This window comes from Chaetodon auriga, chromosome 5 (genome assembly GCF_051107435.1).
Source record: "Chaetodon auriga isolate fChaAug3 chromosome 5, fChaAug3.hap1, whole genome shotgun sequence".
NCBI classification, from domain to species: domain Eukaryota; kingdom Metazoa; phylum Chordata; class Actinopteri; order Chaetodontiformes; family Chaetodontidae; genus Chaetodon; species Chaetodon auriga.
In genome coordinates this window covers 21,010,001-21,031,298 of record NC_135078.1, presented here as the reverse complement: position 1 = coordinate 21,031,298, position 21,298 = coordinate 21,010,001, and the positions used below count along the sequence as shown (strand labels likewise).

General features: G+C 44.3%; 1 protein-coding gene across 4 annotated transcripts in view; it reads right to left on the bottom strand.

The window, feature by feature from the left end:
- Positions 1–2,967: 2,967 nt before the first annotated feature.
- Positions 2,968–21,298, bottom strand: part of ebf2 (EBF transcription factor 2) — a 30,709-nt gene continuing 12,378 nt past the window's right edge. For 2 of the 4 annotated variants that reach the window (XM_076730782.1, XM_076730783.1), the window contains exons 7-16: positions 9,931–10,012; positions 8,280–8,421; positions 6,640–6,770; positions 6,293–6,419; positions 6,091–6,179; positions 5,917–5,982; positions 5,196–5,370; positions 4,925–5,107; positions 4,665–4,835; positions 2,968–4,484 (exon numbers count right to left, since the gene is read on the bottom strand). In XM_076730782.1, the coding sequence (XP_076586897.1) occupies positions 4,453–4,484; positions 4,665–4,835; positions 4,925–5,107; positions 5,196–5,370; positions 5,917–5,982; positions 6,091–6,179; positions 6,293–6,419; positions 6,640–6,770; positions 8,280–8,421; positions 9,931–10,012 (1,198 nt within the window). In that variant the 3' untranslated portion in view covers positions 2,968–4,452. Of the gene's footprint in view, positions 4,836–4,924; positions 5,108–5,195; positions 5,371–5,916; positions 5,983–6,090; positions 6,180–6,292; positions 6,420–6,639; positions 6,771–8,279; positions 8,422–9,930; positions 10,013–21,298 lie in introns of all 4 variants that reach the window. The other 2 variants (XM_076730780.1, XM_076730781.1) reach the window with 1 other exon arrangement.

Below are 21,298 nucleotides of genomic sequence, written 5' to 3'. Positions count from 1 at the left end.
TCTCACCTCACACCGCCACGCGCACAAACAACCAATATGTGCATTCAGCCCAAATTACATCCCCATTCCTCTAATCTGGCTAATTGTCAATAATGTACCTAGAGGAGGGGAGAGATCCTGACATAAAAAGCTTTCCTTACCAGCAAAAAGATCTATCCTACAGTAGTCTGCTTACTGCATATTTTACAGGGAGAGTCCTGATGTTTAGCAAATTTACTAACAAGGCACACATGCATATAAGAAATTAATAAAAAGTGAAACCACAGGAGACTGGTCAGTCAGATTAGTAGTAGAAATTAAAAATTAGATGCCACGGACTGGCAGAGTGCAGCTACAGCTTACCTAGCTAATTAGCTAAAGGAGCAATCTGTGACACAAATGTAAACAAAATGTAGCTCCCACCACCAAAAACCAGAGCACAGGTTTTTATCACATTAGAATTCATTGGTGGTCTATTAAAACAAGATTTTCACCAGCCGAGAGCAAGCATCTGAGTGTATAATGCATCCATACAGGAGTAAAATCAGTCTTTAATTTCTGTATGCAACATAGAGAATTTGTATCTGTATGTTCAGCTGTTTTCATGTATTTAAATTCCACATGATAAAAATGACTGATGGCCCTTTAAATCTACCAAAAGAAGAATTCATACATTTTGAAAAGTTTTTCACTTAATATCAGAAACAGGTCACGAGCACCACGTGAGGATCATGACTCTTAGAATGTAATTTCCCTTGGAAGCATCATTCTAGTTACACGTCTCACCCCATGAAGCTGTTAATGTGTAGTTCTGTCTCTCTCTCACACACACACACACACATACACACAAACACACAAGTACAACGAGCACAGATTGAGAGGCAGGGACAGAGACGTCACTCTGTGTTCACAGAACATACTCCTGTGGTCTGGACAAAAGCAGCAGGCTGACAGATGAGGTTTGTGTCTGGGGGCAGGGGAGCTATGTGTTGCTACTGCTGTGCTGAGTGTGGGTTTGTGTGCACGTGCGGTGTGCTGTTCTTATGCATATGTGCATGCATGCATGTCTGAGCGTGTGTGTGCACCTATATGTGTATGTGTGTGTGTTTATATGTGTGTGTATTTTGTTGGGGGGGTGGCCTCATGGGGCAGCTCTGTGTCTGTCCCATCTGCCACCCCACTCTACTGACACCCAAGGGAATGGCAGAAAGGGTGGGGGATTCATTTTGGAAAAAGGAATCGGGGGTCCAGTGGTCTAATGGGCAACAATGCAGGTTTTACCGACGGGCCAGAGGCAAAGGACACCGGCTGGGTGTGTGGAAGCCAATCTACCAATCTATTTGACAAAACAGTGGGCCACCCCTGTCAAGCTCTGCCTCAGTCTGCCTAATAAGGCACGCACACCCCTGAAATTATGCCTCAAAATGAGAAAGGGGTGCACTGTATTTTGCACACACAGACACACACACACAGACACACACACACACACACACAGACATTACATACACCCTGGGCTAATGTCAGCCTAATGCATGGCCATGCTGTGGCCAGAGGGCTAATTGGGTATATAAACACAAACACATCCCTTGAGAGGTAAAAGGGGAAGGGTGTATTTTGTGCTATATGCTCCCTGTATTGTTAGGAAGACAATACTGTAACTTAAACATGGAAGCTCATCAGTGCTTTATCAGTACTGACAATGAAAGATGACAGGGTTTTTGCTCCCATGTACCCAGCAGCTAGATGCTCTTTTGAAGCTGTGCATACAGAGTGATGTGGAACGACTTGGTGGCAGGTGGCATCTCATCCTGTCTTTATCCAAACTGTGATCAGAAGACAGTAAATGGCGCTGCCGCAGCTACAGCAACAGCAACAACAAAACAGTCATGTGGAAGAGAAGCATATGGCTCTTGCACCACTGGGCAGAAGGAGCACTCAGCACGATGAATGCTGAGGTGCTGGCAACAAAGCTGACTTTAACTTGTCAAATTAACAGCATATCAAAAGAGAGAGCGATGAGGAGGAGGAGGAGGAGGAAGAGGCAGCAGCCTGAGCTTTTTTGACAAGTGCCACTTGATGGTGACAAAGACAACAGAGATGGAAACAGCGACTTGCTGCTGAGGTCAGATCACAGACAGTGTCAGCAGCCGTTTGAAGTCCACGTGTCTCTCACTGTCACCGAGCTGAGCTGTTGGTACAGTGTTTGTCCGTACGTGTATCATAACCACACACAGACGTGCATCCACTGGGTGCTACCCTGCCCCCTCACTGCTTTGAGCACTATGTTAATGAAACAGTTGCTGTTTCCTGGCATAACATTAATTACCCGATCAAAATAGAGTGGGTAATTAACTGCCCTTCTTTACCAGTGCTAATTACATTAGCAGAGAAGGGCCATTTCAGGGGAGCAAAAGAGAGGTGAGAAAGAAAGACGGGATGAAGCAGTAGCAAACAAAGACTTAGCGAGGCACATGCCTAGGCGTGTGTGTGTGTTTTAAGAGACAGAGAGAGACAGAGAGGAGGAGGCCACGTTGGAGGGAGACTCATGTGGTTCTCACTCGGGGCCCCCAGAGGCTTGGTCCTCAGAGAAAAGCGGGCTTATTGAAGAGGAGAGAGATGGGGGGTGTTGTTGTTTATCTTGACATGCTCTACTCAGTCTTTAACGCTCGCATCACAATTAAGATGCTGCGGCTCATCAGCTATGTATACAAAACAGTGTAGCAAGCTGCACGAGCACACAGGTGATGGGCACAGTCAAAAATAGATCCTGCAAAACCTTGAGATGCGGAGCCTGTAGGAGAATCTTAATGTCCAGGAAATTGTCAGATAATGCAGAGTGTGTGTGTGTGTGTGTGTGTGTGTGTGTGTGTGTGTGTGTGTGTAAATACTTGCTGCACACATGTAAACAATTTAATTCTGAAACAAGTTAAACCAGCATCAGTGACCTTTTTGTTCTCATTTGTTTTATTTGGAGCACAAAATATAATTACACCTTGAGATATACAAATCACATTTGCACCATTTTTTGTACCGTTTCAAAGAAAGGTGGCTTCAAAAAAGCATAATATTAAATTGCTAATAATTTTAAATAAATAAAATTAACCAAACTCTAGAAACAAATTTGCAAATGTCGTCTACTCTTTGTGTTGTTTGTTTTCACATCCTGAGAATGAAGTTTGTGATGAGTTAAATCAATGAGTAAGAACAGCATGATATGGGTTAATGAACACCTAATACGCCCCGTTCTTTCTACTGAGCAGTTTGTGCTTTCGTTTATTGTACTGCATAGTGACTAGAGACCTGTACTGGGCTGAGACATTTAAAATGAAACAGTAAAATCTATAAGTTATAGTCATATAAATTTGCAGTGTGGAATGAAATAATATCAGGGCATTGGTGTGACAAAGCATGCATTATAAGTGAAATTAAAAGGATAAGGCTAACTAACATTTTTCCTTTACACAAGGACAATAACCTTCTTAAGATGTGGGTGTAACATCAAGATTTTGCGATGCAAGAACCTGAAAACTGGGGGGTTTTATTCCAAAAAAGTGTGTTAGAGTTGATGTTCTCCACCAAAAAAAAAAATCCCTTCGCTATGATCATTTAGCAAATGAATTATTGGACTGTTGAGATAACTTCATTTCAGTGACAGTTTGAAAAGGACCACTTTATAAAAACACGTTTATATTATTCCCTAAACTAACTATAATAAGTTAAATTGCTTGTTCTTAAATAAATCAATATATGAATTCCTTTAGTAATAACCCTTGAGACAAAGAGTTCTCCCATGTAAAACCGTAGAGATCAGAACAAAAAATAAAGGGTCTATTTTTCTGGAATGTAAACTGTCTTCAAAAAGTCTACTACAAAAAAAGCTCTCTCTAATCACAGACAGTGTACACACATGCCATTTAAGGTGTCCATACACAGAAAAATAGCACCCTGCTTCTTAGAGCCGCAACATCATATCAGAGTTGTCCATCATCCAACAACGTTCAGTGCTCTCACAACGCGTCCCGTACATCTCTGGCCAAGGTTTGGGCAGGTGTTGGAAGAACCAGATACTGCATGTGATAGTAGGCCAGAGGGAAATACAGATGCTTTTGAAGCTCGGGCTGAAATTAGGACCAGTTTTCCCTTTGTTTCCTTTCAAAATGCAGACGCTTCGTGACACACACAGCGGTATATGGTCCAGTCTGGTGCTGTTAGCTAAGGAGCATTGTCTGTCTGTAGGTGTGGGTGAAGTAATCTGCTCTGCCTCTGGAGAAGATGACTGGTCTTTGGACATTTTGATACCCCGTCCTGTTCATCCACCTGGATGAAAAAGGGACTAAGAAACGGCAGGGGGCTCAGGAAGAAAAGTTACACATGGTCGCTAGTGATCAATTTTCCGTTCTCCCTGCCCTCTTAATGCCAAAAGAGGGGCTAAGTGAAGCTGTGGTCTGGGGTAGATTTGGGGTGGGTGCTTTGCTACATCGGGGGAACAACCAGGCCCGTCATCGCTGGAGAGAAAAAAATATACAAAATCTATGATTCTAGTCAATCAGGTCTTGCATTATTGTACATCCAGCAATGTTTTTTCTCTGTCTTGTTCAGTCAAAGCTTTCGAGGGGTTAGTAGAGGGAGTTAGACTGCATTCGTAAGTTCAGACAGGGGGGTCAGATAGTGAGTTGGATGGCTACCTCTGAAGCTGTTCCCCCCTGAGGCGGGGCAGGCAGGGGAGGGAGAGCCCTGGGGCCTGAGGACGGGAGCAAAAGCACTCTTCTGTTTAGCAGCAGACGGGAAGGAGGAGAAAGGCAAGAGAGACGATGAAGAGCTGGAGCTTCCTGGTACAGTGGGGCTGGAGGGCATTACTGTGGAAGGCAGAGCAACAGTCAGCCTCAAGTTTGAATATCACAACAGACTTAGAAGTACAAATCTGTAGAGAACTACAAGGTCTTACTGTAGGGAGAACCTGTGGGAGAGGCACTGCTGAAGCCAGGGGAGCCAGGTACTCCTAGACTGGTCATGGGGACTGTGCCATAGCCTCCGGTCATCCCTCCGCTGCCCCCGTAGCTTGACTGCTGAGGAGTGGAGGCTGATGGGTAACCCCTTGGAGACAGACTGCTGGAATTTCGAATGTAACCTGGAGGAAAAATGAAAACCTTTGGTCAGTTCTGAGCTTCGTCAGTGGAAACGAAAACGTGAATGCTTTATGTGTCATTCTTGCTCACCTTGGCTGCTCTGTCCTGGCTCCCCGATGCTGACGCCTAACTGAGAAGGATAGGAGCCCAGGCCCATGACGCTGCCGTGGGCCGGTGAGCTGGGCAGCGCCTGCAGCTGACTGTGAGGACGGGGAACGCTATAGAGCGCCTCAGCGATGTCGGCTGCACGTTTCAGCAGCATGTCCTACAGCAGACACGACAACGTAGAAATTAGCTATAGCTCGCAGTGTCACAGACACAGAAAGAGGCCCTTTCACATGTAAACCCACATATTTATTAGCTGACAGTAAACACGTAAGCAATTATTTACAATATCCCAAAAGAGTGTTTCTGAGTAATGATGCTCAGACGTTGAAGCTTCCTGACAAACACTGAGAAAACTATCACACAGTCCCTGCTCTGAACTGTATTATCCTGCAATCATAATTTGACAAGAAATAAAGCCCTCCAAATATTCACTCTGATGGATTATCTATCTCAAGCAGGCTTCAAATCTCACAAGTTAATTACTGAAATAAATAGAAAACCAGTGGCTGCCTCGAAAAGTAGGGAGCCATTTTATTAACTAAAGCTTTGGAAAATGGTCAGCTGTAATGTAGTAGAGTAGACAATTAATATTTAATGAGCTGAAACATGCAACACCACTGGTGTAGTCTTTTAAATATCTGCATGTTTTGTTTATCCCAATGTTTAATTTGATGGATATTGTACCAAAGCTGCAGCTGTTTACCTGATTACTGTGTGGATTTCCGTACAGGGCCTCCACAAGATCTGCCGCTCTCTTCAGGAGGATCTCCTGCAAAAAACAAAATTAATTACACTGACGCCTTAGTGTAGCATGCACAGATTCTTGAAAAATCATCATGAACATGGTAAAGTGGTCTTTTATTAAGGTGTGTCGAACCTTGGCTAGTTTCTCTGGGTCACCGGGATGACGAGGAATGACCTTTTGAAGGCGCTGGAATCCATAGTCTATAGTTGGCTCATTTAGGGCTGAAATGAAATAAAAAAGGAAACAAACACAGCACATCAAATCATGTTCCACATTTATTAAAATCTCATGTTTAAAAAGTCTTAAAAAAGCACACAATGTGTTGCCGAAATACCTGTGTAGATGAAGCGTCCAGGTGCTCCCTTGCAGAACTGTTTAGATTTATAAGACAGCGTGACCTCCACAACCCCAGGGATGTGTCGAGGAGGCGTCTGGACACGGATTGCATGTGGTGTGATCAGCTGAGGAACAGGACAGAAAACAGTCACCAAACAGCAACAAACTATTCCCTGCATGCACTGTAAATATTTAGGCTATCACAAAACTGCAGAAAAGATTAATTTGTGTGGACTGCCCATAAATCATCGAAATAATGAGACAAGCCATATGCTATATATATCATTTCAAAATACGCTTCAGACTCTACCGTCATTAGCGAGATGTTTTGGAGACAATTCTTACCTCGCTCCACACCAGCATGCTGCCAAACACCACCTGCAGCCCGTCAAAGAAGTTCTCCCCGATGACGATGACCATGGCCCCGCCGGTGGTCCAGCCCTCACTGGGGCTGATGGCTTTGATGCAAGGGGTCGCTAGACAGGAGGGCAAAGCAAGAGTTACTCTGACGGTTTCAATGAGGGGTGGATAGAGCACGCTTTAAATCTGATCAGGAGGAATGTGCTGGAAGTGCTTTTCAGTTTAGAGCTGTTCTATTGTGGGGAGTGTTCAGGCCGAACTAAAAAGTGAAATTAAAAGATAAGATTATTTCATGGTTACTTAAAGGCAGAAGGAAAGTAACGCCTCTCAATCATCACTTATGACCCACTAGAAGTGTATGGGCTGTCTGTGTCTGCAGAGACTCTGCCCTCTTCCTCTATTTTCTTATTTTACTATGGCCAGTACGTTTCTGGTTGCCAACCCTTGGGCAGTGAGTGCGTAGCCCAAAGCCAATACCAGTGTGTCAGGTGTGAGGGTAGTGACCAGGTACCTGACCTAGAGCACAGAGGGAGCTATGAAAAGAGAGGAGGCAGGGAGGAGGGGTCAGCTTTAACCATGAATAAAACCACTAATTGGTTGAAGAACTCTATACAATACAAGTCAAAAATCTACACGACCTGAAAGCAATGCAATCATAAAAAACAGTACAAATGTCCAGTGAAATACAGGCCGGACGGTGGCATTCAGATCCTTCACCTAAAGGCCCATCTAGTGGTGAGGTTGCAGTTTGCAACCAACTCAATACCCCTCACCTCACCCTCTTCTTCCAAGTGTTTAGGAGACCCTACAGTGGCCGCTAAATTACTAAAAAAAAAAACAAAAAAAAAAACACGAGGCGCTCTCTAGAGTCAAGTCTTAAAATCTTACTTCTTAGCAACAATATAAATAGATATAGAGGTAGAAGGATTATCTACCATATATGCTAACATGCAGTAAAAAGATCATTTGAGTGTTGTGTTATTATTGGATTATAATTATCTATTATAGTTATTTATTATTATTTTATTATTATTATACATTACTTAAATGTGCACTTTGATGTTGAAGCTGGCTGACGAGGAGCTATTTTAGACTACTTTATGCACCACCACGTAGTTATCCTGCAGTGTAACACCCTGTAGATACATCTGTGTAGCAAAAAAGTATATTTCTCTGTGAAATGAAGTATAAATTGATGCTGATTGGAAATACTCAAGTACAGGGCTTGAGTAAATGTATTTAGTTACTTTCCACAGGCGAAGATAATATAATAGAAATATGACTTGTTGTCTAACATCTGGAAATGGATCTTACCAAATATCAAATTGTTGTTCTTAGAGCTTTAATATTTGGATTTAAGATATTATCATCCACGCTTTATGCAAAGTATTTAATTAATGCATTAATTAGCTCAGTTAATGACCTCAGCAGCACCACTGGTGATGTCTGATATATCATGGTGATTATAAATGGACATTAAGCAGCTCAAGTACCTGCTGTTACAGTTTGTTCCTCGGATCAGTGTGTGCTATGTTTCAGAGTGTGAATGATGAAGTAGACATGTAAGAAGATAAAACAAGATAAATGGGCTGTGACATTGTTGTATTGTCGTGTCAGTGTCTTACCGTACTCCATAGTGTTCTCGACAGACTCGCCCGGCTCTAGCCTACGAGCTCTCCGACCATGTTTGGAGTTGTTGTGGACGAACATGTTGTCAGACACTGCTAGGACGTGGCCGTCCACGCTCACAGTGCTGGACAAGACCACCTGAAAGGAAGAGAGGTACAGAGCCGAGAGGAAGATACATGAGCGTGTGTGCACGACTTAGACAGCACGCTGCGAGTCACAATCTCCGGTTACAACAGCAAAATCCCTCAGCGACAATTTATTTTGGCATACAGGTGATAGTAATATTTCTCAATAGGTAATGTGACGTCCCTGGGATCTTTATAATATGTCTGCATTCTGGTGATGACACTGCTCATGCACCCCTCCACTCCTCCATCAGGTCTCCATATGGCCTCTCCACCGCCTCACTTTTTGATTCATACAGCATGCGGCGGGCTCATCGTTGTCTCCTCCTGATCCTTCAATGACACCAAACATATGGACCAAATCTCCCATTTTAGCCGGCCGTTAAAGTAGTGGATGATATATAGTGGCCCTAATTTGATTTTCTGGCCTCAGCATGCGTGTGTCCCTTCCCACATCTGCCTCACATGGTTGACACACACACATAGAGTATAACTAATGAGGGGATACTTGTAGGGTTTTCTCTTTGGATATTTATGAGTGTTGATGTGATACTATTTATGAAAGTGATAATGAGTTGGAGTGTGTGTTTAAGAGCTTGTTTTTGAGAGTTAAAGGGAACAGAGCAGTGAGAAAAAGTCATTTTCCATAAATATTTTGCATTTTTAGAAAACCGGACAGCAAAGATAAAACTTTGCACTCCCTTCGAAATAAACACATGGCAGTAATTTTGCAGGTGAAGGAACATGAGAAAGAAAAGGAGAAAAAGCATATGTGCTATAGGTGGTGGAACGGGAGGGGAACCTAAAGGAAAATAACTGTAAATTATCGATCAAGCAGCAGACTCCTGTCCAGCTCTGATCACCTTTTAACCCAGAGATGAGAGTCTTGGAGCGCCGGCGTGCTCATAACTTCTCAGCATGTGTCACGTCGCAGGAGTTAAAGCAAACATGGTGGAAGACAGAGGGAGCGAGGAAGGAGAAGGGACAGAGGGTTTGCTGGGAGAAGGAGAATGCCAGACGGGGGCCGCTGGTGCTGAAAGACGGCAGAGGAAGTGAGGCGGGAGTGTCCCCTGTGACCACTTCCTGGGTCACGGAGCATGACCTCCTCCATCTGGAGCCAATCACTCAATTCTTGACAACTTCCTGAAACACCTCAACCTATTTCCTGCACCCCAACAACCAAGTCTCCCACATATCTAACTCCTTTCGTTTGTCTTTCCGTCTCCCTGACTCCTTATTGATTTTTAACTTTCACCTCCAACTCCCTCCTCCGTCTTCTGCTGGAAAAACTTTTCCAGAGCTTTACTATGTGAGAGTTTGTGGCGCAAACTCTGCTTAGAACAGACTGGACAAGAAATGAATTATTAAATTGCTCTATTAGGATGGATGGGCATGAAGGAGGTATGTTTTGCATGACTGTAAAATCTTCTCTTTTTTTAACCCACATTCAGTCCCACATGTTATCACCTTCCCTCTCACACACAAGTACACTCATGCATTCCCCCCCCCCATCTTTTCATACCTGAAATCTCCTCATATCCCTCGGGTTTCCTGCAGTCTTCAGACAATTCTGGTTACATTTCAGGAAAAACTTCAAGAAGAACCTGCAAAGGTAAATAAGAGGACACATGTTTGTACAGCAGCAACTAAGAAATCACATGAAAGAATCATGTACATGATTATTTGCTACCCTGCAAAAACACTAACAGTCAAAGGAGGCATTCATTATTTTTCAAAGACAGGTCTTGAGGGTGGTGTGTGTGCGTGTGTGTGTGTCTGTGTGTGCGCGCACATCTATATGATTACAGCTCGGGCATCAATCCCAGCTGTTTAGCTTAGTATTAAAGTCAATGTTATTACACTTTAAATCAAGTGATGAGAATTTGAAGTCCAGTGAAATGCGCTGCTGTGTTTCAAAGTAAACTGGAGACAGTGATGTATGCCAGGGGACTCAGGGGACCGCGGTATCCCGCAATGCCGTATTTGAACCCCCACATGGGAATGGAGAGAGAACGAAGTACAGGCAACAACAGAGAAAGTGAAATGAGGAGGTGGAAAGAGGAAGGTAGTGATAGAGGCACAGGCGCTAGTATGGACATGAATTTTGTTTTCAACTATATGTGTCTCATTACGTATGTGAGAGTACTTTTGAGGGTGATAGGCTGTGGAGACTGAGCGAAGGAGAGAGAGAGAGGGGTGCTGATAGCCTCTGCTACACCAAAGAAAACCTGAGAGGAAGGTGGAATAAATAGGAGAGAGGGAGACTACGGAGAGAGACTCCAAATCCCAGGTGTACACAGTTCGGCAACACAGCCCGCTGCCATGGCAACGCAGCTCTGCCGCAATCCCAAAGTCCCCATGCTGAAAGGCAAAGACAGCGATGGGAAAGAGAAGGCAACAACAAGAACACATTCCAGCACTGAAATACAGCGAGGAGGGAGGAGAGACACTTGGCAAGGTGAGATGCAGGAAAGTATATGAAGAGAGCAGGTGCAGACGAAGCTGAGGAGATCCACACAAATCTCACGAAGAAAAATTAGGCAGAGGAGGTGCGCTAAAGCAAAAGAAAAGAAAAGCGAGTCTGGAAGTGGTACGGCGTTGTGCTAGAGCTGAGGCTGCTGGCAGATATGCAGCCCTGAAACCAGACGTCCACTTCACTTCGCAGAGAACAACAGTTCTGTGTTGCCTATAAAAAGCACAGCCATTAACGCTCCAATTAAACAAACAACAACAGTGCAGAAGAAAAATGCTGCAGAGGGAGGCAGCGGCTTTTGGGCTACACGGTTAGCTCCAATCCCACCCACACCGTGCTCTGTGCAAATATAAGTCATCTTAATGGAGAACGGTTGTTTGGAGAGGAACTTCATATTGGCCCCACAGCCCTGAACCCTCCCATCGAATACTAATCTCTCCCTCATTCTGTCAGCTTTTACTCGCCGTTCCTCCATCACTCGCTCCAGCTTCCTCCCATGTGAACAGGACCTGGCTTGAAAGCAGCTCTCACTTCCAACAGCGTGTCAAATATTTCTTGATTTGAGATATTTCGTCTGAGGACAATCAATATTGTTGTTGGCAGAGGGTGATTGTAATTAATAAGTGACAGCTCGGACCTCCAACCTCAAAGCTGCGCTAAACCTCGGCTTTGGGTGGAAATATGTTTCAGGGCACATCGTCGCCTCTCTCACTCTCTCCTTCTATTTATTTCCTCATCAATGTCTGGCTTGGTCATGCATGCTTACAACTGCCTGCTGGACCCAAGACCCAAGACTCAGTTTAATATGATTTAAAATAAGCGTATCTACAGTGCATGCACAAGGAAAGTCATCCAGTGCGTTTCCAGACTCTGAAACGGGGCCATAATCAAAAGTGTTCTGTTTCATTTTACTGCCTCCTTTGAGGGTTGTGCTGTATGTATGTTTTATCCAGGGCAATGATTCTTACATTATGGCTCATATTTAAAGGCTAGAGCGGTCATTTATAAAGTGGTAAGTCAACACAGGGAGCACATTTTTGGTTTTAATAACCTTGTCCGGTCTGGCTGCGGTTTAGCCATAATCGTTTCCTTGTCACTTGCTTGTTGGCCACTTAATGTTCATCTAACCAGCAGTCATCATTCATTTGACTGACTGACATGCCAAAACTTGCAGTGACGCCTCAGATAGCAAAATCACAACCCTAATTGAGAGGTTGTCTACATCCATCTCAGGCTTTGGGCACTTTCTGAGGGTTCTTGACCTTGTTTGTTGACTTCTTCTCATCATTCCCTGTTTGTATGACACCAGATGCCTCACACACACAGAAACACACATTCACATGCATGCATGCACACTCTAATACACTGACACCCCCACCTTTGCCCCCCTCCCAAAAACCCATTGAGTCAACTTTTCACCCCCCTCAGTTCGGACGCACACAGCTGCAAATGCTGAAATTAAAGCGAGACATTGACGCATATATTAGCATGCATTAGCCGCTTCCCCCTGCCCACTTAACATGCAAATCTCCCAGCCCCGTCGCCTCGCACCTTCTGCCACACATTCATTTGCTGAATTATAATTAGACTAATCTTGCATAATTAATAAGAAGTCGAGGACCCTCTGTTTTTTATCCCCTCCTCTATTGTGGTTGCAAAAGTTTAATATTGCCGTTGTTTGTTTTTGTTTTGGTAATGTAATACACCCACACACCTCCCCATCCAGAGGGAAGAGAAGAGGAGAACATGCAAAGAATTGGAGGTGATCTTCATGTCACAGGGAAATTGCAGAGAAAGGCTATTTTCAAAGAACTCCACATGCTTAAGCGTGTTTGCATTTAATGCACGCCTTGTTCCTTACATTCACAGACTATTCTGTTCCATAAAGCAGGTGTAAAATGATGATTCTGCTTGTTTAAAACACTGTTAAGTGAGTAACATCATCAGTGCAAATAATGCTGATTGGAAACACATTTCAACTTTGAAACTGCTTTATAGTGATTCATTATTTTGTTTTAAATGGCTAGCAGGTCCACTTTGTAAAGCTGAACAGACTATAAGCAAAAGCATTATTCTGATTACAGAAAAAAGAATATCTTCCTGTGGCATAAGATAACTAACAAATATTAAACTTGACAAGAGCAAACTCTTCATGATTTGTGTTGGTCCCCAGCGATGACAGATTTGATAAATAATTGAATTCCACAGAGTTTACTGTGGCCAGCAATGGAAACCAAGTTTTATCTTCCACAACATCTACCCTCCACAGACACACTTAAAACAGGAAACACAAACAAAACATAGACCCAAGTCTTAAACCTTGGGATCATTTTCCACTGTGGCACCATGGGGAGTCTGTTTTTTCTTTTCTGTCTTCACTTCTGCATCTCTGTCCTGCAATCCCTTTTGTCTGCATCTGCTTCAGTTCCCAAGACTAAACACAGGCCTCGCAGCATGAGACGGCCATCCCAATGGTGACGACTTGCTTGGCTAAAACTAGTTCAGCGACCAACCAGCAAGTCATGACACTTAAAACAATAGCAGAAATGCAGTTTTTTGTAAATATTTCACTCCTCGGTGTGGACCCCCAGTTTCACATATCTCAGTCCACTGGGGCATCTGTTACACATAAGTGTTACTCACTATGCTTTACATATGGCCTTAATCATGCATTGAGCACCTCGGCGGCACAGGACCCCTAACAAAAAATTTTCATAGGCATTCATCAGCACTAATCACTGTTGACACAAACTGCCTTCTCACATAGACATAAAACACATCGCCCTCTGTGCTCATTGTAAATGAAGGTTTACTGGTGGCAGCGGCTCTCCAAGCATGTGATGCAAAAGGCTCAAGTTAGTTAGCAGCACAGTGGGAAACTTTCTCCACTTGTCTCCTTTTCTGGATTTGGCTTTGGCCTTCCAGTTTTGGGTCACTGCTCCAAAGATGACAAATTTAGGCTTTGATGCAAAAATATGGGAAAGGAAAATTTAAGAAAAGAATGAGGAGGAGGAGATTGTCATAATTTTTGTTCGGCAGAGGTGGATGCCCCGCTGTCGAGACACAGGCAAAGACGAGGAGAAGAGTGAGGACAGAGAGGTGGAGACAGGAAAAAAAAGCTGCTCCTCTTCATCCTCTTCAGACCCTCTAACCCCTTCATAATGCTCAGTAGCCAATGATTCTAAGAACTAAGAAGAGAGAGGCAGAGCAAGAGGGGAACAAAAAAGAAGGCGAGAAGCAAAGACAGAGGAAGAGATGGAGAATGTTGATGTCCTGTATTCAGGGCCATCACTCATCAGGCATCCCCTCCATCACCTTCATCACCACCACCCCTCCCCACCCTGAAAAAACAAAACAGTGTCCTGACATGGCGGTGGAGGGGAGCTGAGGGGAGGGCAGGGAGGGAGGGAGGAAAATTAGGAAACCAGATGTGAAGCATTAAAACATACTGACATGCTGAGGGCCTTCCTCTGCCACACTCACACACTGAGAGCACTAACTCATACAGCAGGCCCAGATGCATGCACGCATGCATGCATATGTCACACACTGGCCGTACAAACCGCACACACATTCATGCATGAGTTCACGGAGAAATACACAAAGACAAATGCTGACTTGCAGGCAACCATGTGTGCGCAATCAATCATGCAAAATTATACACATTAGCAAAAATGATGCCTCAAAAACAAACATCTAAACGTCATACATTTGTACGTGCTAGCTGATTTTTAATAAAACACGTAGTAAAGCGCCAAAAACATGCTGCAGCTCATGGCTATACACTACGATTTGGATAAATGAGTGTTGACCTACGAATATTTCACTTCAAGGCATAAATCTACAGATGGGTCGTCATGCATCAGTGTATGGATACGCATCCAATTAGTACATGTACCCGGACTGAGGAATGGTTGGGGGGAGGGATGGAGGTGTTTTGTTTTCCTCCATGGGGAGAGCAGTGTTTGGGGGATGGAGCGGGGAGGTGAGGCTGGGGGGTTAGTAATAAATACCCCTGGACCCAGGTCCCCTGGCAGACTGGAAGCTAGACTGGTCACCAGGGTTAACACCCGGGGCACATGAACTTTGACACTGCTAATGGGGCACAGAAAACCCTCCACGAACTGATACCCCCTCTGTCGCATACCACCACAGGACCTTTCACACCCGCCTCCCAGTCCAACCCCCCCTCCTCCTCCTAAAACATACAGGGATATCTATGGCATCAGCTTTGCTTGCCTTTTACCAGCAAACGTCACACACTCAAACTGACTCCTTGGTCGTTTTGTCTCTCGTTTTTTGTAACAACTTTTATGATGCACATCCAGTCACCACTAAAACTGCTGTGGGCTACCTTTGTGCAAGCTTGTTATCCATCTACCTCTTAGCAAATGACTGGTCACTACATTACCCTGATGTCTCACAGTCTCACAGTGACATCAGTGCTTATCTCGTGTGAGTTGTGAGAGTTTAAACAACATTTGCACCCACATGCTGACATACACCTCACACCAGCCAAGTGAAATACAGAGGTGAACGAAGTATTCAGAGCTTTAATTCAGGTATGAGTACCAATACGAGAAAGCAGCAATACTCCATTTTAAGTGAAAGTCCTGCGTTCAGTTTCTCACTCAGGTGAGACTACTCGTGATGCAGCTGAATGGCTGCTGTCAGTGTTAATATATTAAACTATGACATTGTCAATTAGAGCTGATGTTGACCTCATTTTAAGTACTTCATAAAATAACCGATACAAATTTTTATTCTATGTCGACAGCAGATCATAGATAGATAGGTCGAGTGTTTTGGGTGTAAAAACCTTAATTGAAAACTGTAAACTACCAAAAGTTTGAAGCAAACGTAAGAGTCATTGTCCTGTTCACTCATTATTTAATCAAATAATTACTGACTTCAAAAAATAACTTCAGACCATATTTTATTCAGAAAAGATCTTGTCTGGCTGCTTGTGTATAAAGACAAAATTTAACAATTGGGAAGTTTGATCATCTTATTGATCAGCAGTAAGAGAGTAAATCGACCGCAGGTTGTCTCATGCAGACAGCGAGCACATGAGGAAACTCAGGTCTTTATAAATATGCCTGTTGGATTGGCTGTGCCCCTCTTGGCCTCTTCTCCCTTGCCTCCCAGGCTGGCTTCACCCCTGCAACCTCAGCCCCAGCCCACCCCGCCTCTAAACTTGAGAACTGTGACAAAGCCAAACATTTAAACCACTAGCGCTGATTTATAGAGCTTGGTAGTGCTGTAAAACCTTCAGGCTTGCCACCGCAAAAGTGAGTGAGGCACAACGGAGCTGAGAGGAAGAAAGTGAAACGATGGGAAGGGTACACAAGAGGCACTCGAGTGTTTCAATGAGGTTTCTCCAGGGTGCTAAAGTGTTTTACTGTATAACCTCTCACTGGCTGCTAAATGTGCATTCCAACAATTTAAAGTGAATTAATGTTTCATTCTCCCAAGCTTAGCGAAAAGCATAGATTGCATACAAAGCTCGGCCACATGGGACTACGGTCAGCCTGCCAAGTAGATGGATATGGAGAGATATTCAGAGTCTAGAGAACATGAATTCACAACCAGGACAGGGAATAGAAGTCCCATCAGTGGCCTCACCTCTCCCAGCATGCTCGGTGTGTCCTGAGGGACGAGGATTCAAAATATACTCTCAACTGTCAAACGGAGACAAGGAGCACCATCTACAGCTGAATAGATTTCAAACATCCCAGAAGGTCATCTGCAATACACCACCACTAATCTTGCTTTGTCAATACCCTTTCAATCAATCAGCCACTAATCAGATTTACCAATAACATGTGCACATCAAAGCTCGACCCAAACCTTTCTGAGAGAAGAACAATGAATCTGGGATGGATGCCACTGAGAGGGAGAGGAGAGGAAAGAGAAGCAACAACAGAAGGAGAAGAGATGTCTTCTTAATTAGCCAGTAATGATAAGATCTGACAAACAACATCTGTTTCCAGAAAGAGAGGGGGGGGAGGCAAAGAGGGGGAGGAAGGAGAGGGCGGGAGAGAGGGATAGGAAGGAGGACGAGAGAGAGAGAGATAGAAGTAGCTGAGAAACCTGTGAAGCCTAGACAACAGGGACCTGCTTGTAAGAAAGTAAAGGGGGAGCGGAGGGGATGTGTTAGGGAGGGAGCGCTGTGTAGCGTGACACAATGGAAGAACGGAGGATGAGAAGTATAACAGAAGTGAGAGAAAGACAGAAAGGGGAGAGAAATCTGACAGGGTTGAGGGAGTCGAGGAGCCAGGACGAATATGACAGACAGAGAGAGGAAAACAGATCAAAACGAGAGAAAAGGAGAAAGATAGGCAGACGCTGAGAAGGTGAGCTGGATAATGGTGCTGCAGGGGGAGAAGAGGAACGTGTGAAGAGATGGGAATGGAATCACTCAGAGGTCCAGGGTGCTGCAATTTACTGTCCGTGGCTAATACACAGCAAATGTGTGGAGCCGAGGACTGGGAGAGGAGAAGGGGAGCCGGGTGATGGGGGGGCTGAAGGGAGGGCACGGACACTGTTGGGGCTCTCAGCATGCCTGCTGGGAGGCTGTCAGCAGTCACATCACCCCCTGCCCTCAGCCCTGACAGATTCATCAGGACCATTACACACACAGACACACACACTGACTCACACACGCTTATGGATGCATCCAAAAGATTACAGTGACATTGCGATTGTTAAAACGCTGCTGCTGTTTTTCTTTGACTTTTAGTTTTCCTCCCTGATGAGGAAAACACAACATCTGTTGCATTAATGATTCAGCCAGCAAAACACAAAAGAGCCAGCGATGATTTCTGCTTTAACTTTATACGCTGAAGTGCACAAGTCTATCCTGGACTCCGTGCCTTAGTCTTCTATTTGCATGGTGTTATTAAAGTGGCAGTATTGTTATCAGCTCTATTGTATAAATACTGGATCTACACAATATCCTTGCATGGTTGCTTTTTCCACATCCCACAGGAGGAATAACTATTGCCTTGAGCATAAGCCAATAGAGATACTTAATCAAATTCTGCTCAAGAAATACTGCAGATGTGTAAATATTAGTGTTAGGAAATGTTTTCTAAAAGTGAAAGGGTGGAGATTTTTAGAGAAATCTAACTCCAGGGAGAAATATAGTATGTCCAGATTCCAGATAAAGAGACAAACAAACAAACAAGGTGGCCAGCGGGGCCGGCCCAGCACCAGGGGGCATTGTTAAGTCATTAGTGAAATTTAAGACCTCAACAGAGGAGGATGACCAGTCCCCATCACACACACACACACACACACACACACACACACACACACACCCTCACAGCTCCACCCACAGCAGCAACATCCAGCCAAAGAAAACAGCCCTTGTTCCTAAATACCACTGCTAACTGGCCTCTGACTCCTCACCCACCCACCCACCCACACACACACACACACACACACACACACACACACACACACACACACACACAGAGGAGATCCTGATCACACTGATACAAGATCCCCTTACAAAATAAATAGCAAATGCAGGAATTTCACATGAAAAAAAAAAAAAACCCCACAGACAACCAAATCCAACGTTGCACACACACATACCCACACACCGCTCACTTGCTTGTGATCTGAAGTACCTCTAAATCACACTAATCTGCCCCCTTCTGATCCTCTGAGTGGCCCTACTTAATCTCTACACTGCTCAACCAAAGGTGAACCCTATTAGTGGCCAGACAAATGGTAGAGTTTGCCCCAGCTAATCTGACAGAGCGAGGCCTTTCAGGGTGCCACTGAGCTGCAACTCAAAACTCCCCCCACCCCATCCTCTCTGCATCCCACCCACTCAAAAAGTCCCCCTGCTGTTCCTCCACATTAGCCCACTGGTAGTCCATTCCCATTTCCTGTCAAAACATTTCCCCACTGCTCTCTGTTTCCGACTGCCCCCTCTGTAGGCTCTCTCAAAGAAAACAAACCAGGCCTACTCCTTGTGTCAGGGGTCAAGCCACAACAGCTAACGCTGGCCGAAGCAGAGCAAAGGTGACTAAACAAAAACTCGGCTCATAACCTCCTACCACTCATTATACTCTTCCTGTGCACAATGGAGTCCAGGATCTTCCCGGTTCACGTGAGACCACATTTCAGAAAGCTCAAGCACCCTCGAAAGGTCCGTGAACTCATTTTCACAAGTCTGATTCTGAGTGAGGCACTCACTGTTTGAAGCAGTACCTGTCAGAGAATTTGATATTCTAGACATTGCATCGTCTCTCCCTGTCTGTCTTTGTGTCATTCTCCCCCTTGCATCGCCCCAAGGGAGGAGCCATCCCCACCACGGTTCTGTGCCAGCTGCTCAGTGGTCCAGCCTGTGTGCCGCTCCGCTGTGTGAGGCGGTGTGCACTGGAGCCTCAGGGCCCTGTCGCCACGCTGCCTGGCCCCCAGCCTGAGGGGCTCGCTGACAGGGGGTCTGGAGGGACTGGACAGTACTCGCCCACCAGGGAGAGAGACCTGTGACAGCGGACTGAAGGGACCAGTGTGTCTGACTTTGTCTCCGTGGATGTATGTATGTGTGACAGACAGGTAATTTATGTATATTTATGACGGCATCAGTGTGATGTGTTGATTGTGAGTGTGATCCAGCAACACTACAACCTGATCAGTCCGCGGAGTGAATGCCAACAACTGTGAAGCTGAGTTAACTGGTGCTGATACTGGTTTCATTAAATGTATAAGATTATAGATTATATACTGGGAGACAGCTAACATAGCACGCAAGGTACATCAACATTAACGTGTCCGTTAAAGTAGTATATCGCGGAAGGTCATAATGCATTGCAATATACTCACAAACCTACAGTTTGGTGCTGAATTCAATGAGAATAGAATGGTTTCTCCCTAAGTGATTACTGTATATATCCAGTTCAATGAAATGTGTTTTTGTGTACCCATGTAAGTCGATGATTTGTTAATTTGTAACAGGGGGCATGGCCCAGTGGGAACACCCCCACTCAGCGTCCACACCACCAACCAACACACACATATATACACCTCCCAGACAACATTGTGGCAAGATGATTTACACCAAACATCTATAGCAAAAACTTTGTCAGTACTCATGTCTTCACTGGAAGATTTGGTTACAGAGGAGTCTTGGTCTGGGGGTGTATTTGCAGAAGCACAGATGCGACTGAAAAAATCATAGAGATATTATAGGAATGTTATAGGAATACTGCAGGCAGCAGTGCGTCTCTATGATCCTTTTACACATTGCTACTTTTTACTTTGATCATGAAGGTGACACTATAGACTATATAGTATATAAAGTATATATAGTTTTTATTGTCTATAGGTTAGAAAATTGTATAGATCCAAGACAAAACTGACAGATTGAGAGAAAAAGATGCAATTACAAATCCGTCTGCTTCTTCAGCACCACGGACAGCACCATAGATTTATCAATACACAGCACAGGTAGGCTACTGATATTTCAGAGCCTGAGCCAGAGTCAGATAAAGGATCAATGAGTCAGGAAGACTAGACTCAACTAAAATACTCAACTAAACAAGCCCCTGTGCTCATTCTGCTACGAGGGGATGAAGAGGGGGGATACCACATCAGCTAGGGGGATGCATTTTGGTCATTTTGCTAACAAGAGGAATGACATCCTCCCCTCATTCCCTCTTAAATTGCCTACTGTTCCCTGCAAGTGTTATTTAGATATCAACTGCCATTATGCCAAAGACAGGCATTATAGCTATAGATTGCATACTTACATCCTTTTCTGACAAGTCAAAATTATCTCTTCTGGCCAAATAAAAGTTTATTGAAAATGCAATATATAAGCATAGAACAAAAGGTAGAAGCAACACTGAAAAAAAGGGTCAAATCACAAACAGCTGATCAACTAGCAAACTCCTCTCCATAGCAGAGGGTCCACAGATCTAGCAAGCTGACCATCACTGGCAGCATTAACCATAGTTGAAGGTGGGTGCTTAAGTGTGAGTTTGCACCAACTTTCCCAGCATCATCTTCAGCTCTTTCTGCAGCCATGGACTCAGATGAAGGCTAACAATGCACCTCCTCCACATCCTGTGTATGTTGGATGAAGGAGGAGCAGATTCATCCACAGCAGTTATTGTCAAAGTCTTTTTCTCATCTACTTCTTACATAACGTCGTCCTTACTGATGACTTGTCCTGCCACCAACATCCTGTTTCAGAGTAAAATATATCGAACCAGGAGGAAAATTAGAAACTCGAATCCATTTCACAGGATTTTCATTATTTTTGGCTGCGAGATGGGATTGTTCACACCAATCATAGCACTGCCCCTCAGGATTTTCACCTATTAAAAGCCTTTTAGACAAGCCATCTTTAAGAAAATGTGATAGACAAAGTAACGGCAGTACAGGAATAGCATGCCAG